This window comes from Anser brachyrhynchus (genome assembly GCF_964034855.1).
Source record: "Anser brachyrhynchus genome assembly, chromosome: 13".
NCBI classification, from domain to species: domain Eukaryota; kingdom Metazoa; phylum Chordata; class Aves; order Anseriformes; family Anatidae; genus Anser; species Anser brachyrhynchus.
Genome location: NC_137708.1, coordinates 2,861,216 through 2,879,809, shown reverse-complemented (window position 1 = coordinate 2,879,809; position 18,594 = coordinate 2,861,216). Strand labels below are relative to the sequence as shown.

At 37.7% G+C, this 18,594-nt stretch overlaps 1 protein-coding gene across 3 annotated transcripts in view; it reads right to left on the bottom strand.

Moving 5' to 3' along the window:
• Positions 1 to 18,594, bottom strand: part of LOC308177325 (connector enhancer of kinase suppressor of ras 2-like) — a 186,277-nt gene that overhangs the window by 106,004 nt on the left and 61,679 nt on the right. For all 3 annotated transcript variants that reach the window (XM_080554341.1, XM_080554340.1, XM_080554342.1), the window contains exon 3: positions 165 to 367. In XM_080554341.1, coding sequence (XP_080410467.1) covers positions 165 to 367 — 203 coding nt within the window. The remainder of the gene's footprint in view (positions 1 to 164; positions 368 to 18,594) is intronic.

Genomic DNA, 18,594 nt, shown 5'->3' with positions numbered 1-18,594 from the left:
CTACATTTTGCCTGCAAAATTTTTGAAATTTGCACATCAAAATTTACAGCTAGAATTAGCAGAACTGATATTTTAATATTAGGATAAAAGGGTACAAGAACAAACTAAAAAATAAAAATGAGGAATTATTCTCATGGGTAGAGGATCAAGGAAGAGTAAATTACCTGTCCAGCCAGGCTAGTAAGTTCTTGGCAGCACCAATCAGGTCAACTACAGAGGTAAGAAAATCATTTGGCAGTCGTCTGGAGGCCCTGCCATCATAATGGCCACTCCTCCTTCTACCCGTTATGAAGTTCTGAAGATTTTTGGCTGAGGCATTCAGCTTGTGAGAGAGAGTTCTCAGGTTTTCAGTCTCCAAACCATAATTCTGTGGGAAAAGAAGAAAGCAGACAATCAAATGAAGCAGGGTGTTGTAAACTATGTGAACGGAACCATGATGTGAAATGTTCAGTACGTGGCTGAAAGGATCACAGATCTGCGGATTCCTGGTGTCAGACCAGGAACAGGCCGCTTTGTTTAAAGCCCACCCATGGTGCTACAGACCCCAAGCCTCTCGGTCCCACCACACAGGGTCTCGCTCAGATTTGTATTAGTCCCCCTACTAACTTGTAACGACTTCCCCTTAGCAGAGCTCCACTACTGCTTGTGCCGTTAATAAGGTAAAAAACCTCAGGGAGTCCGAGAGACAGGCTTTTACGGGGTAATTCCTTGCTGAACTCTGCTGCTGTTGGTGAACAGCTGTCACACCACATGTAACATAACATGCGAACGGTCAGGTCACGTCAGACCAAAGATGTGGTACTCCTGCCGCCAGTGAATGCCTAGGGACAAATCTGAGAAAAGAGCAGGCGTGTAGTCAACGTGCGAGTGGTTCAGAGTCTTCAGGCAATGACAGTGCCTTCATACTTAATAGTTCTTAATGGATTTTCTTCCACTGTTCTCATTCTGATGGTTTTTGTTTGCTTTTAATTTACAACTTTTCACATCTTTTAACGTTTTCCCTTTCTGAAGGGACTTCAGCTCAAACAGAGTAACTAATTAACTCAGACTCACATAGAAAGTCTCAGGCTGAATTGAAACAGGATCTCTTGCTGCCACAACAGGATGTAGCATGGGAAAGATTTTAATGAGCACTTAAACAAAATCAGCTTTCACAGTATGAATTGATTGCCCACTATTATTTTCAACTATGCATATGTTATAGAGGATGACTGTTCATCAATATTGCATATTAATTTTTCTGCCTCAACTTCTTCCTCAAAACTGAGGATAATGAACAACAAACAAGTACGCTATCTTGCTGAATGCTAACGTGGATATACGTGTGAAGATTAAACATTTCCAACACCAAAAAGGGAAAAATGTATGGAAGTCAAACAAAATACAAACAAATAGCAGGTAAAGTTGTTTTCTGAGTTTGGACCGGTTCTGGCCAGTGCATAGGCCCCTGCCTTCTCTGCCAGCCGTTCTCCCTCTCAAAGTTCACCCTGAAAAATGAAGGAAGCCCCCCACCTCAACTCTGAGGAAGGCTACAAGGCATGGAAACACTTTGGTACTTCTAAGTTAATTCACTACAAAGAGCTTACTTTTAAAAATATTTTTAAATTATTTAATTAATTAATTATAACAGAATTAATTTCAGTATTATATACGTATCATGCCTAGAGCATCCCAGTCAGTCAACGAGGTTTGGAAGCATCACATTTAAGACTGAACAGGGAAGCAAATGAAAATTACATTGGCTTAGTTACAGACACGAACAATTCTCTTCATCTTTTTTCCAAAACATTGTACAGTTAACTACAGCTTCACTGAAGTAAAGCACTCTATTTTAGAAAAGTCTATAGTTAAAAAGAATACTGTATTTGATATTAGTATTAGCATACAATCTGTTTGATATTTGTAACTAATCTTTCTTTTATTAAAACACTGAAGGAATTCCCTCTGCTATTTCCCTCCCCTTTTTCTGTCACTTCTCCTCATGCCAAGATGATGAGTAAGTGGGTGTATTGCAACGTCTTCACCAGCTAGCAAACTGTACTAAGCAGCGTCCCGTTTCCCCTCGGGAAAAGTTTGATTTTGCATACTCAACAGCATTTTATAAGGATGATAAATCAGATCCTCCTGTTTTTATTTCCCAGTCCAACCTTGATTATCCCTGTGGTAACAAACACAAAATGTCTCTCCCAGTAATTAATTACTGCTTAAAAGCTCAGGGAATCTGTCAGTTTGCTTTCAAGGAAGGGCACGTAGGAAAGGAAAAAGCTTGACCAGTGAATCTCTGAAAAGCCAGTATGCTTTCACCGGAGTAAAAGGCTAAGTCTTGAAGAAAGAGGGCTAGATACTACCAGTGCAGTCACCTGGACTGAATTTTATAGATTTCCTCAAGTCACCAGAAAATACAAAATGTGTCTGAGGAAATCCACCTAATAAACAAGGTTGTTTTATCGTAAGTTTATTAATTAGCATACCAATGACAGCCTTATTTAATGTCAACATAAAATTTTAAATATAGCAAAGCGTAGATAAAATATGTCCATAAAGATAATCAGAAGATTACAGGAAATTTTTCAGCAAAGTAAGATTGCTGATGCAAAGTAGTGATTTAGCTGAGATTTAGGTACAATAAAGGGGAAAAGATAAAATACTACAGAAATGACAATGACTCAACATCTCTGTAGAAGACAAAGTAAATTGCACTAAATTTAAGACTGAACACCTAAGATGTTCAAATAAATGAAACAACCATAAACAACTATAAAATTGGAAAAAGAACGGTTAAAAATAATCCTTGAAAGTACCTTCCCCAAGCACGTCCTCCTCCTTCGCTGCATCACAGCTCACCTTGTGCCACCTGCACGTTTCTCTCCCTGCTGCCAACCTCCTTTGTGACAAGTTTGTCTGCATGCCTGATGCCGTGAAGCCCTACAAGACCCACTGTGGCATTGTGTTAGGAAACCATCAAAAGAAGCCAGGGCTCCTTTCAACCTGCCCTAGCCACTAACCAAGGTGAAGGGATATAAAAGAGATTGTCTCAGAGGAGACAAGAACAAACAGGTGGTTACACGCACAACTTTGAACTGCATCCATTATGATTCGGTGAAGGTACTTAAAAACAAGGATGGAGAAGTTGCAGTTTATGATAAGGAATAAGTAGGTGGGTAGCCCTGTTCTCTATATATGACACTGCAAGTATTCAGATCTCTTCTAATTCCCGTAGGCATCTCATCTGCGTGATGCTCACGGATAGTCTCAGACCTGCCAAACTAAATCATTATCACGGCTACCATATCAGACCTCAGTTTTCACAACTATATATTCTTCTCTCAGTGTTAAATATGTACTGTTATTGTGAAAGACAATGTAGAAATTTTGTTCTAAAATTCTTTCTCTTGCAGGTGATTTTCTTCTTGCACGTAAATCCTAGATGCAAATCCTGCTTAAAAAAAACAACCAAACAAAAGAGAAGAGCAACAGAAAAACATATACACAACATCTGAAAGGGTTCAGGAGAGTGCCATTAGCATAACTAGGATTATTCCTAATAACAAGTCGGAAAAAAAAAAACAAAGTTTGCTTGGTTCCCCATTTCCATTTCATGACACTTAAGGTTGTTACGTTGTCTTTTTTTTTTTTTTTTTTGGTCAATTTATTTGATTAGTGGCAATGGACATACAGGTTTAGATAGCAAATACTGACTACTAAAGTGACCCCAAGCACTGTCTGACTAGAAGAGTTACACAGCCATGCACTTTGTCAAATTACCCTAAAAACTTGAGTTTTGACCATGGCAGTAAAGCAGGCAAAAGCAGGCAAAGCAGGCCTGATAGATGCGTTGCAGAAAGGACAACCTCTAAAAAAGGATTAAAATAAGAGCGAATCTGGAACACAGAGGTGTGACTGGCAAATCTACTAGAGGTTTACTTCATGTTTTTCAAGTAAAAGCACTGTACAAACAGTAGGATTTTTTACATCCACTGAATATAGTATATGGCAGTGTTAGTACCTTCACATAAGATGATGATTACCTTACATGAAGATGATGTGGTTTGCTCAGTGACAGACTGACTCAGTAGTATATTTTACATCAGAACTCAGCAATTCCTGGTGCCAAATTCAATGATCGGAGTTGGAGAGAAGGATTTCAAGAAGTAGAAATTAAATGCAAATGTGAGATCAGAGCCAGACGGGCTTATTATGGAAGAATATAATTAGTAATGATGCCAAGATGAAACTGTGCTTAAAGTGATGCTTGACAGCTAGCTGTACAACTGAGACTGAAGTCTGCTTGCTGTCTGTAAAACATTTTTCAGTTTTAGCTATTACACCCTCTAAGAAAATTCGCTGATTTTTGAACCATTCATGAGGTTTTCTCACCATCCCCCCACTCCTGTTGAGTCCCAGACACTTGCTCCAGCATCATTTCCAGTGACTGGGGTTTCTGGAGGGTGAGAAGAGGGAGGAGACAGGACAGATAGCCTCCAGGGGTTTTGCAGTTGATTGTTTTTTTGAAGTCCAGAATAAAAATAATAAAAACAAAAACAGGTGGCTGTTGTCAGAAGCCTTAGCATAGCAGAAGACAGGAGAGAACACCAGTTTGTTTGAACAGCCCGAAATAAACTGTTGTTTTTACCAGTGAGATTTTATTTTTATTTCCTTTTAAAGCAGAGTAGAAGGAATAAGATCTAAGTTGGTGAATATTCAGTGTCCAATATGCCCTTTTAACTATATGGAAAAATAGGAAATCTGTATCCAAACACATATTTCTTCCTTTTTACATTTTAGATCCTAAATGAATGAATGGCTAAGTACACTGTGACAAGGAACCCTCCCGCTCTGTGTCCATAGCACAATTATAGCTGAAAACTGCTTGTTGTGTACACACATTCTGGTATGAAAGTTCCATTTTTAACAGTGGAAAATTGATTTTTCTTCATCCATCTGACAATGTGACTCATTTGTTTACGCGTTAAAGTAGAACGAAACAAAAAAAACTTCAGCTACACTTCAGGTGTTTTCAGATCTTATTGCACATATGGAATAAACATGAGAAATTAGTATGTAACGCTAATAACATGGTCTGTGATGATTTTTGCTACTAGGATAAAATGGCGCAATCTTTTTTAGCAAACATTAAGATAACAAATAACTACTACAATGGAAGAAAAAAGTGTTAAGCAATTTCTCATAATCACTCATACCTGGAGATCAAAACAGAGTGAGAAATATCTACAATATAAGAGTTTAGTTCTTCTGTGTTGAAAAAAAGGCATTATGTACTTAAAGATACTGTTAATAAATGTGTTTTTTTTGCTATAGTGACGTAGATTAAAAAAGCATGCACATTGAAATTTGTCAGCATATAATTTTAGCTAGTTTATACTGCATACGTAATGACTATGACATACTTAAAAGCAGATTTATTTTTAATTATAGTAGGGTTGTCTGATGTCGTCACTCATGGAAGTAAGTAGGGGGTGTGATAAACGTGTACATCACCTCATGGATGCATATAAAGCTTTTTCTGTAGGTGATGTTTTGTGAATGTTACATTTTTCACGGGACTAGAAGGTGTAGAGAAATAAAAGCGCGGAGCAGGAGATCTGACAGAAGAGGTTAAAGGAAACAACCCTGAGTGAAAATCAAGCACCTTCTGTGAAGCTCACCATGTTCAGGCATTTAAAATGCCACAGCCTCAATACTGTGCTATGCTCATGGTTTTTTTTTGTGACACAGTCGCCACCCAATTCATCAGCAGAATCCGGCGGTGATCGCCGTAGGTGCCAGGTCTGAGTTTCAGGGGGCAGCAGGCCCTTAATCCACCCACATGTAGCTCTGCCTCTGCCCCTGTCAGTCTCAGCCTGCCCGAACACAGGAAAACACGCTCAGCACATTGCCAGCCCTGGCAGCAACACATCTGGACTCATGGCATGCTCTGCTCCTCCTCGGGGCTCCATTTCCCAGTTGCTTTGAAGTGATGTATTTGCGAACCGCCGCAGCGAGACATTGCCGTGCCCTCCTCGAGTCCCAGCACGGACCCGCAGTGAGCTGGACGGGGAATTTAATTTAAAAGCTCAACCTTCAGGCACATCTTCCCTGCTACAGACAGGTTTTCGACCAGACCCATTCTCAGATTACACAATCGACTTAAAATTGCTGTGGACGTGCAACCTCTGAAGCAGCTCCGCGGGGATGCCCTGGTCCCGTCCCGGCTGCCTGCTGGCCCCCACCAGCCCCCTGCTCCCCGGGGGCTCTGCGGCCGCCCCTACGAGCCCTGGCCCCACCTGCCTCCCCAGGGCACGTAGCAGCACGTGGGGCTCGGAGCCGATGAGGAACTGAAGTCCCCAAAGGCAGCTCTGGGCTTCTGGAGTCCTTTGGGAAGGCGCGACGTGCCAGATGGGATCCCACGGCTCCCTGCGGGCCGCAGCGCGACGTGCTGCATCCGCGCAATGGAAACTGCAGCGCCCACGAGGGCGTGTATGCAGTTAGCACCTGCGGAAAACGGGCAAAACCAGCCTCTTTAAAAGCATAAATCCAAACCCACACGCTATAATTTTAGCATAAAGTTCTGACAGTTGAAAACAATGAAAAACTAGGTGGGTTTGCGTAGTGGTTTTGTTTTGTTTTTCCATTTCCTTTCTGTTTGTATATTCTTAAAGGTTAAATACACAGTACGAGCTTATTCTAAAATACTTGTATTTGTCAAAAGTTCTTTGATGTCATCAGGTAGACCCAATGTTAAGATTATTTTTTTAAATCATATGTTTATGATACAAACGAAAACTGAAGTTATCAAACTATTACGAGGTCAAAGCCTGTTGGCCACTGTATTTCAGTCACGCGTGTCATTTTTCCTCTGTAAGAAAAATTTACAAGCTTAATTTCCTTTATGTAAATAGCAAATCAAAGGAGGTAAAATAAATTTTTCATGTAAATCACAGAGGACATTCTCTTAAAATTATCTGAACAAATAAGCAAGTTTTACTATTGCATTCAAACACTAAATTAAAAGTATGTATAAAACCTCGATTCCACAGAATATGGCCTATTTTAAGTATTTATTATAATTTCAGATAGTGCTAAAAGATCTAGATTGGTATTTTATGTGAACAGAGGTGATGTAAATTAAGCTGAAGGGAAGAATAAATTATACCCTGTAATTAGCATATTAAACTTGGTAGTGTTAAAATTCTGCTGGAGCTGTATGCAGATAGAAAAAAATACTACTTGACTTGCAGCCTGCTGACAGCTACTCCTTTGGCATCACCAGTTCTTAGGGCATACTGGAGTCCACCACTTCATTTTTGACGCACTGTACTAAATATGTTGTATACCTGATCCTGGGGATCTGGGGAAAACCAAGCGTTGCATTGCCTGTGACCATTTAAGTCTGAAGGCTCAGAGCTGAGCAGAGCTGCCTGCCTGGGAGCTTGTAGCATGAGGCCTAAGAACTCCTCTGTCTAAAACCAGCCGGCAAAATCCATTAGTGACCATGTGAGCCAGGATACAAATTCAGGTCTAGAGACTGGAACCTAAAACACATTTCCTGAATGGCAAAAATGGGGCAATGCTTATAATAAATATATATATAATATGAAAGTTAGTAAAAGTTAAATATACATATATATATAAAAGAAACACCCTGTTAGAAAATCTGTGTCAGATGTAGTTCACACAGTGTCAGACTTGTCGCTGCACAGTAGTATTTTAATTGGGTAATGATCATGATCACACACTTGGTGAGCAAAGGAATGAGACTTCTGAATAATAGGCAATTGAACCCAACATGACCTAATTCTCAGAATGTCTTATCACAAACCTCCACTTCTGCACAGTTTAACTTCTCTGTCTGTAGTAATGTCTAGTGGAATTACTATTATAATAGCTTTTCCTGTTACTTTATAGCAAGGAGATGCCATACTGCACACCTAAATGTATTAGCACACAAAATGATACCTATTCTGAAATTACATTCGGATCGCTTTCCTGGATTACAAAAGATACCTAGCTTACTAAATAGAGTGTGCTTTGCTCTGAGTTATGGCAAGCAAAAATATAGGTCACCTCTGGGTATGTGCTACTTAAACTAAAATATTCCATAATTTCATGTATTTTTGAAAATACATAAAATCCTAGCACCTGCTGTTTTGCAAACTAGAAATAAATTCCCCTGTTCAAAAAATACACATTCATGGCTGGGGACAGCAGTTCAAGAATATTGCCTGAACATGTTTCAGCATTTTCTTTGAAAGAACTCATTCTAAATCAGTAAATTAACAACGATATAATAAAAACAACCCTTATCACCTTCTTTAATAATATTTGACTATCAGTTTATTATGGCTGTTAAACTCCAGTATTATAACCTAGTTTATGTACACAGAACACAATGATATTTCATAAAAGTATGGAATTTATTAATTTAACTATGGTAATACTATGCAAATATGCAACATCATAATACAAATTAGAGTATATTATCTGAAACCCCTCAATTCTTTCCTGTGCAAAGCTTTCCTCCCCCTTGTGCTCCCTTCCATTATAATTATCCTACCTTTCCGAAGCAAATTGTGTCACAGTTCTTTCTTGCCTCCTAAGCCTATAATTTGGAACTTGTCACAGTGCTTCTAAGCACTTCGTGTACCTTCCTATTATCTTGTAATAGATACGTTAATTAAGATTAAATATTTTAACCCTATTTAAAAATGCAATGTTTGCATTATATTTTTAACTTGCAGAGGAAGCTTTAGCATTTCCATTGTCATTGATATGCATATTTTAACCTTATTTAAAAATGCAATGTTTGCATTATATTTTTACCTTCCAGAGGAAGCTTTAGTATCTCCATTGTCATTGATATGTATAATGTAATCAACCGTAATTAAGGTACCTTTAAAAAGTCGTTTTACTGGGAGCGCCATGCGTTGCTGATTCCAGAATTAGAACGCATGATAGTCATTCCTTTAACAATCTGTCTGGAAAAAGACCGTAAGACCAGCCCCTGAAGCAGATTCATTCAGAACACAGAATTTAAATAAAGTTGATAAAGTTTTATCTAAATGCTAAGACAATCAAATGGCTGAACACCTGCTCGGAGGAACCAAGCATGAGAAAAGCAGATGAGGGTGTATTGCTGCGGATACCTCCTCCGAAGACATGAAAAGCATAGAGCTAGAACGGGCCGCCTTGCTGTGAGTAGGGAAAAGAGTCGGTCAAGACAAGAGCATTGACACAGTATGCAAATGTTCTTCGTGGATCTCAGAAGGGCCACTGTTTGTGCCCAGACTCGGCTCGCTATATACCAGGTTAAAACTGCACGGTATACTTGTTTCTATTGTGGACTGGTTAGGATGATCAAGAATTAACCAGTGTTCTTATCTGATCTCTTGCCTAAACATTTTAAAGTAGCTTTTACATTGTAGCTCTTGCTGCAGATCTCTGAACTGCATAAAGCCTTCTTGCTCTGCTTAATCCTAATGAAGACAACATGATTTTAATTCTGTAATATCCAAATACTCTCTCTACTTGGATAAGCTTGAATAAACTGGAACATCTTAATTTTTCTGTTTATATCCATATACATATCTACAGGGAGAGGGTAAGAATATATTACTATGGTACAAATATCTGAAACAGAAAGGCATTAGAAAATGAAGTTTGTTACATTAGATTTAAAAATATCCTACATTATACAATTAAAATACACAAGTATACCAGACTAATCAGTGTGAAAAGTATTTTCCTTTTTTTAAAATGCATTTTTTTCTTATATTTTATTTTGTATCTTTAGATTACACATTTAGGTAGAACTTGATTTTTTTTTCTGTTTAGCAATAATTAAAGATCTATGCCCTGCTATTTATCATAAATGTATATATTTGTTTAATAAATATTTAGAACTATTACCTTCACTGGAGGTATGTAGCAGGGACTATAGAACAATAGTTGGAAAGAATGGTGTTTGAAGATTTTGTTAAGCAAGATGTAGTTAAAACCAACTTTTTCATTTTCTAGATAAAAAAATCTTGGATATTTGTTACAATGAAATGGTTTGGCATTACAAATGGAACACGAGGATAGGACTAAAGATATATTGAGTGTCAGTTGCATTATATCACTTGCTTGGAATCATCTTCTAAAACATTGAAACTGCTACTTATCTATAATGTACACTTCCACAAAAACTTTGAAAAAGAAAGCTTCTTGAGAGAAGGTTCTCATCTCAGTTGAGAAGAGGAGCATGGACATTTCCTTCTGAACCATCACTAGAGTTATTCCTCTGCAGGCAATGAACCTTCACTTTCAGGACCAGAAGAGACTGAACCTCACCTATGCTTAAAATAGTACTTTAGTTTATCTCAAAGAGAGGATGCTTTTACTACTTTTTCTTTGAACTTCAGCAGCATGCCTCTGAGCAGTTCTTCACTGCTCTTCTGCTGTACTTTAATTCACATTTTCTGCTCTGCTCTAACTTCACAAGAGACTGGGATCTAAACTCCCTGGAAGTGAATTTGCATTTAAAAAAAAATCTCCATTTTAAAATGCATTTAATATATTCTCATTTTTTGAGCGAAACAGTATTACAACAGTACGAAATAATGAAACTTTCTCATAAACACACTGACATAAAACTGACTGTTCTGCACCATCCATACATCATTGTCCCGTGTCAAGCTGATATTTGTGCATATTTAACATCTTGATGTTGACTCTCAGAAAATACACCAGCAAGAAAATAAAGCTGTGGCAGCACTTCTTTTCTGATATGCACAAAATCAAGACCAAAGAGGATGAAGGAAAGTTAGTCTATTTTGTGGCTTGTTTTCACATCGCAAGATAAATTGACTCCAATTACTTTACTTCAGTATTAAGTAAGGCCTGATCTGCATATGGTTTCAATTAAAAACCATATGTAAGCCAGAGCTCTGTGACGGCTTGACCTCTTCCATATGTGCTATGAACAGTAAGATGACTGGGGATACAGTGGTAAATAAACAAGACCAAAGGATTTTAGAAATGAGAACTAAGTATTGCCTGCATTAGTGGTTACCATGCTTGCAACGGTTGTGTCCCAGCACGTGCCATGCTGCGTGTTCCTGCCAATATGTTACATCTTTTTTTTAGGAATATTTAAACTACACCCAAATCCTTCTTTAAATTTCCTGTTGCAAATCCATGAAACTCCACTGGCTTTATTTCTCGGACAGAATGTTTCAGGACTATACCATGCCTTTCCAGCACTCCCTGACCCTTATACGTGCTCACCATCCCGCTCAACAAAACCTAATGAAGGCACAAATGTGGAGCATGCTATTCAATAACCACAAACCGTTATTATTTTTTCACTAAAATCTTGTGACCAATTAACCTTAGGTATTTATTTAGCAATAACCATAGTTTTGTGGAAGAATCAACCACCCAATAATGGGAAGTTATTGGGTTTCTTAAAATTCTTTAAGTATCTCTTAAAATCAATTATAAGACAAGTGCAAGACTACAGAGGATAAGAGATGCAGTACATCACACAAATTTACAATTCTGAACTGCAGTGAAATGTTCAAAGTTCAAAGAACAAATGATAGGTTTGTCTTTTGGAAATATAATCTCAGAACTGAACATTTCACTTAGTATTTTCAAAGATTTTATCTTAGTTTTTTGCAAAACTGGTAGTACCATGCAAAAATTTTATCCATCGAGGAAATTATGTTACATACGACAAAGAGAATCATACAAGAAATTAAATTAGTAACAAGATTCCTTTGAACTAATGTCAATGATATGATAAAAATTATTTTTTTTTGTCAGAAATTTGAAGGCCAATCAAGCAACTCCACCCAACAACTTCATGTATATGTATATATACATGTATGTATATGAATTTATGCAAAACTGATCAGAAAATTAGTCAGGAATTCAGGCAGCTTATTGCAAATCATATTGTAACAGGCTAGTACCAAAAATATTGTGAAACTGTATTTGTGAAAAAAATTGCTTCTCATGAGTGAGAAAAGCAATTTTTCATTTTTTTCCCCATCATGGAAAACAATCATTCTTGACTTACATGTATTCCCTGTACTTTCTTCCCACTGCAAATTTCTGTGGTATATTGCTACCTGTGCAATGTAACATGCATTGCATCATTCAGTATGGCTTTCAAATCAGGACCCTAAGGAAAAAAAAATCTATTGCTTTCTGCAAGGGAAAAAGTTTTGCAACTGAGATACATAAGCAATAAATAAGAACTAATCCTTCCCCATGAAGAAAGCTACAGCCTTAGAAAAAAATAAAAATAATTTTAAATATTCATAATACTGTTTTTAAAAAATTATTTTAAGCATCACATAAGTAGTAGCTCAGTTATTTTTCATTAAAAGACTAAGAATTACCAATTCATGTGTTTCACGTGGACCAATGCTGAGACAACAATTTATTTGACATTTAAGACTCTGAACACATCACTAAGCTTTTATGCTATTTTAAAGAAAATTAAATTAAATTTTATGTTAGTGGAATAGTATCCTTTTCATTTAATGGGGAAAAGTTTATCTCTTCCTGCAACAGTCTGTGTTATCCTCACTTTATGCTCCCAAAATAGCACCCTGTACCCCCTTAATCCAATATACTTGCTCCCAACTATTTAATGTAATTACCTAGGTCTGAATCGATATTCCATTAGCTGGATACAGTCAATGAACTGACTTTCACCACCTGCATATTCTAGCTCTAAGGTTTTCAGTGCTGGCACACCACAAGCGTAAGTTACTGCAATTACATACTCCATCCTTACATACAAAAGAGTTAAACTCTAATTAGAGTTCTTGGTTCTGGAGTGCTCAGTGATGGCATCTCTTCTCTTTTGAGCTTCACTGCAAACACAGAAATGCTATTTTTAAATAGGTTGTGTTGAAGGAAATGAATGGTTTTTCTAAAATCATGAATTCTAGAATAGAGGGCTTTCTTGCTTTCTGTCAGAAATTTGCATATTTTTTTGGTATTGCTGCATAACAATTGTATGCTATTTCATAACACATTCTGATAACTTAAATCCATTATCCTGCTGAAACTGTGAACTTAGCACATTGCATTGAAAGACTTTACCAAAGCTTGGGAGTGGGAAACACCCAAGTGCACATAATTGTCAAAGCAGATGAGGTTTCTGTGATTGCCTTGCCTCTGTCTGCAGCAGTTGATCCCCTTAATTAGAGTTTAACTCTTTTGTGCATAAGGAGGGAGTTTCAGTGACGTTTTCATGAAATCACAGCGTACTCAGCAAGATCCATACTTTCATACTTCACTAAAGGGAGCATGAACTTTTCGAAGTCTTGCAGTGGCAACAGGCCAACAATTTCCAGCCATTTTTATTGCAACAATGATGTCAGTAGTAAGCATTATTTAATATTGAGCATATATCTGTAAGGGTCAAATAGGTATGCATAGCACACAAGCCAATGGAACATGAAACTGAAGCTACCAGTTCTGAAACGACCCTTGGTTATTGCTAGTTTTCTCCCTCTCACACATAAAATGAAATAAGAAGGATAAAGACCATCTGAAGCCAGGGACATCAGTCTTGTTTTTATAAGCCAGTGCACATATGGACATCTGAGCTCAGTAAATTAACGTGGACACACATCACCAAACAATAATTATGTTTTACATCAGCCAATAAAGAGCAGAAGAATGATGGGCTCCCACTGTCAAAGCTGCACTATATTCAACTACGGAAAAGTTTTTATTAGTCCAAAATTTAGTGCACCTACCAAAAAGAAACAAGCCTTAAATACAGTCCACAGCCAATCTCAAAACAAAACGTCTGACTAGATTTAAAGTTCCGTATTCAGTCGGTGTTTCTGCGCTGTCCAGAACCAACGGTATTTCCACAGCTCTCCAGAGCTGGAGTACTCACAAAGTGCCCTTGGCCAAGATTCAGCTAACTATGCCACTTTTATGAAAAGTTTAACATTACTTGCCTTTGCTATATACACTTACATGAATCAGTACATGTTGTGTATAAAGCTCTAAAAATGCCAAATCAAGGCCCCCATGTACACAAATGAAAGAAACACTTGCTAAGTGTTAAATACCACGTAATAACACAATGCTGTTGTGGAAAGCACATTTACTAAAGAAATTATGTTCTGTAATCTATGGAGTTCTATATAAAAGCAGGAACTTGTAAAAAACAGAGGCTATGACAGCTGACCAGTTTCGTATGACAGGATTGCTACTTGTATTGTAACATAAAAAAACGACATAACAAAAACCCAAGAGACCTAAACAGGATAGCCCAAAAAACTCCCTCACTGCAACTTGAATTAGAGCTTCATCCCTTCAAGCTTGCCCACGCTTGGCTTGTATTCCTGTACTCGGTCTGTATTTACAAAAAACTAAATGCACAATTTCCTCAGGCCCTTGTGTAAATACATAAATGCATTCCCAGCAAGAAGTCCCCCATAAATATGCAGAAATGAAAAAAAAGGTCTAAAGCACTATTTTATCTCAGATTAATGTTTGCGGCAGCATTGATGGAAATCTCTCAAAAGATTTCTTTTTGTGGAAAGCTTTAATCAAATACATGCTAACATTGTTAAAAGCACTGTAGAAATTTAGCAAAGTATTTTATCATGAGGCAAGAAATGACATAGGACACAAATATTACAAGGGCCTTTCATTTTAATTCAGTTTGGACTTGAAAATTTTACTTACTAAAATTTGATATTGGTGGTGGCACTGTTACAGTACTCCAAAACATTCTTTCTGTGCAAGCGATAGTCTTGGAAACCATGCACAACTAGTTTCTGTTCTGGAACAACTGGTGTAGGTGTAGTCTTGGAAGCGCAGAGTAGTCACAAGGAAGACTGCTCTCCCCCCTTGTCCTCTGTTTAAATCAATTCGTGTAGCTGCATTTACCTCTGGTACAGGAACACTGGGTGATGTTCAAATTAAAGGGTTTTTTTTTGTGCTGAGTAGTCAACACAAGTAACACAATTGCACTCAGGGTTTTTCCTTTTCCAGCACACCAGGATAGCAAAACCCTGATTTTCCTTCTTCTTGCCAGTAAGACAAAGCTACTATGCATGCACGTGTGTGCATGTGTAAAATACCTATGAACAAAGATATTTTTAGCCTGCTGCGAACTGTCTGTAGAAACTTAATTATCTTTTGTCAGCGTCTTGATCACAATAGATTTTTTAGAAACGCAAGAATTGGCAACACACTTTGAAATGACAAAAAAAATTACAAATCAACATGCAATCCTTAAAATCACCCAAACTGCTTGACTTGAAAGCCTAAAGAAGAATGAAGCAGCTAATTAGACTAAGCAAAAGATGATACATCCTTTCTAATATGCGGAATACTTAGCTAACTCGTTCAATAGCATTAATTCAATAGTTTGGCACAGCATAGCAAACACCACAGGGCTGCCAGAAGTTGAACTTCTCTTCCAAGTGAAATTAATAAAGCTTTCTGGATGCGTATGTGTGTGTATAGACAGAAATAATGTATGTGCCATTTTCCTCATTATACTGAGGAGAGAGGATATCTCCATCTCTCTTGGAAGAAGAAAGATGACTTATTTCCATCTATTTAAGCATCAATATATAAAATGAAGAATTCACTCTAGAATAATTGTATTAACCTTTGAAGTATTGGGGGGCGGGTAGAGGGGAGAATGAGCATCTGACATATCCAATGACTTAAAGATGAAATTTGATTACACATCAGACAAAGGAAGAAAAAATGCTTCCCAGTATACTCATAGCATTGACAAACTAAAAATATATATATATATATATCAGCTGAAGAAAAGATGAAAAGGATATAAGGAGAGATCGCTGTACACATGGCCACTGAAAAGTAGCATTACTTTAAGCAAAACTTGAGTAATTTTAATTCAGAAGAAACCTCATTGATAGACGCAGAGACAGCTATGAAAGGCCGGCTGTGTCACCTTCAGCATGGTGTATCTCACAATAAACGCCTGCCAACCGCTTTCAGTCTGACCAACATAAAATACTAGTATTGCTGTTATTTTGTCACAGATAAGCCTAATAATCTGTTAGAAAAAATCATATTGATTTGGTAGCTACATCCCATACGTAGTTTTAAAAGAGCAGTAAATATACGAGCAAATTAAAGCTACGCCAGCTGTTAGAGCCATGCTGATGCACAGGTGAGTGTTTTGCCTTCTAGAAGAAAAACTGTCATGCTTGGGCTGCTAGCCTTTGCAGGAACTGCAGAGAGAATTTTTCTAATCTTTATTTCTCCTTAAACATTACCACAGCACGTAATTTCACTAGCTGAATGCCTATGAATTAAGAGCATTTTTAATTACTTTAGATACAATCTATCTTTGAGCATGCTTTTCTTCTTTTTCACATTCATCTTGCTCCCATTCATTATCAAAGTATTTCTTCCTACCAGACTGTTTATATTTTAATTTGTATGGCCTTTTACAACGTGGTGACTCCAACCGTCCTAATTAAATTTAAATGCATAGATTTCAACAACAACCCATGTTGACCCCCCAAATTACTCCTTTTTCTTCTTTCCAAAATATTTTACTGTCTCTCAAATAATTATTTTCCCCAGGCCCTACTACTACTACTTCAGGTAGCCAATGCCTTTGTGCAGCTAGTCCTCCAATACACAGCCTGATTTAGCATTTCAGTGTTAACACCATTACAATCCCAATCCCAAATGGCGTGCATGTTTTAGTTCACAGAAGTTATTTAGGGCACTTCAAATAAATAATTGCAGAGCAGCTTCTGACCACAATAGTGTGAAAGGACTTTAAGATGATTTTTTTCACCACATCCATCATTTCCAATTATCTTCATAATTAAAACAGTACTCAAAATCATCTTTCTAGAATGGTCAAATAATTGAAAGAAAATATGGCTTACCTATGACTTTTCCTTCCCTAATACATAAATTCAACCCTGAGTAATCCCCAGTAATCATCCTGTAGTGAAAGACGCTCTCATCTTTTGCCCCTCGATGTCACCCTTCCAAAAAAACAACAGATTCTAACATTTTTAATTATTTAATTTTTAAGGTAAATACGTATACTTTGATATCATCATATTGTTACTTCTGCTATATTTGGATGTATCAAATACTTGTATTTTTCCCTGTTTACATTTCTTGTGTTGCCTTCTTTCATTCTGCAGCTCATCTTCCAAAAGAGAATTTTCTGTATACATGATTCTCAGAAGTCTGAATACAGAAAGCTCTGAATTCAGCTTTCAGAAGAAAAATTACTATCCTTGATATATTACTTAGTATATATTACTAACCTCTCTTCTGATTTTACTCAGAAATAATAATATGGTTTGAATCAATTAACCAAGACATAATATTACTTTATATTTTTACAATATTTTATTTGCCTTCAATAGCTTGCATTTGAGTCTAGTTAATATGCGTTTAGGACAGGGAAGAAAAACAGAGGTGCCTCCTTTATTTTTTGTTTTACTTTTGCTCTTAGAATCCCTCATTATTGACGAGCCTGCTCTGATGAGCGTTTAGTTGTGTATATGCTGTGTAATGGTTTGCATCACACAGACAGAAGCAGAGGTCCTGCTCTTTAATGTGGAACCCCAACCAAACAAGTACTCCCCCCCTTTCTCCAAAAGCCAGTGGGCTGACAGCCAGACCCTTAGGGAGTGCATATGGGAACACGGCTTCGCAACACGCACTTTCAGCGTGTTCCAAGAGCCTGAGACAAGACAGTCAAATTTCTCTTGGCTTCCTGAAGCAACGTAGCTGTTCTGCAGCTAAACTCATGACCAACGTGCAGCTGAGGTTCTGATGCATCGCTGAGCCTAAGCTTACCTGAGAGATTTCTACAGTACGTGTAGCTTCTGTTTGAAGCATTATGCAACCCATCTAGCTAAGATGGAGTGGAACATCCTGCTATTACTGCCCGTAAGAAATAGGTCACGTAACTTGGACGCTGCCAATTGCCAAACAGAAATCAATTTAGAATTCCATGTAGAGAAAAAAAATAAAAATCAATGCTCATTGACATGGCCCAGCGAGTGGATGATCCGCAGAGCACAAAGCAGTACTGACAAGTATTGATGTAGCCAGGAGTGCAGCTATCTGTGGGCGAGACAGGGAGCAAGCAGTGTGCACAGCCTTGCGGATGCTCGGCCAGCATGCGGCCGGCAGCGCCGGCCCTGCTGGGTGGTGCTGGCCGAGGCAGAGAGAAGAGAGCGAGCTGCTTACTGCTCCTGCTGCAACCGCCCCTCCGCGCATGGCGTTTTACACCAGATGGCTTAAATTGACATTTCCTTTCAATTGTTTCATAAGTTTTGAAAAAATAAGTTTTTGAAGATGTGCATATATAAATCTGCAAATACACTTACTTGGTACATACTGTCCATACATAAAAACAGACACACAGTTCATGAATGCACTAATATCTCACTGGCTGGGGCTCTTCCCTGGCTGCACTTAAGCTACCTTAAGTTTGCTTACCATTAACTCAGAAAATTAGGGCTCCTTAAGACATTTTGATTCAAATAACGTCTCCAAATTTCCAGAAATTATGCTCGTTCCTGTATAGTGCTTGTTCCATTAGCAAGA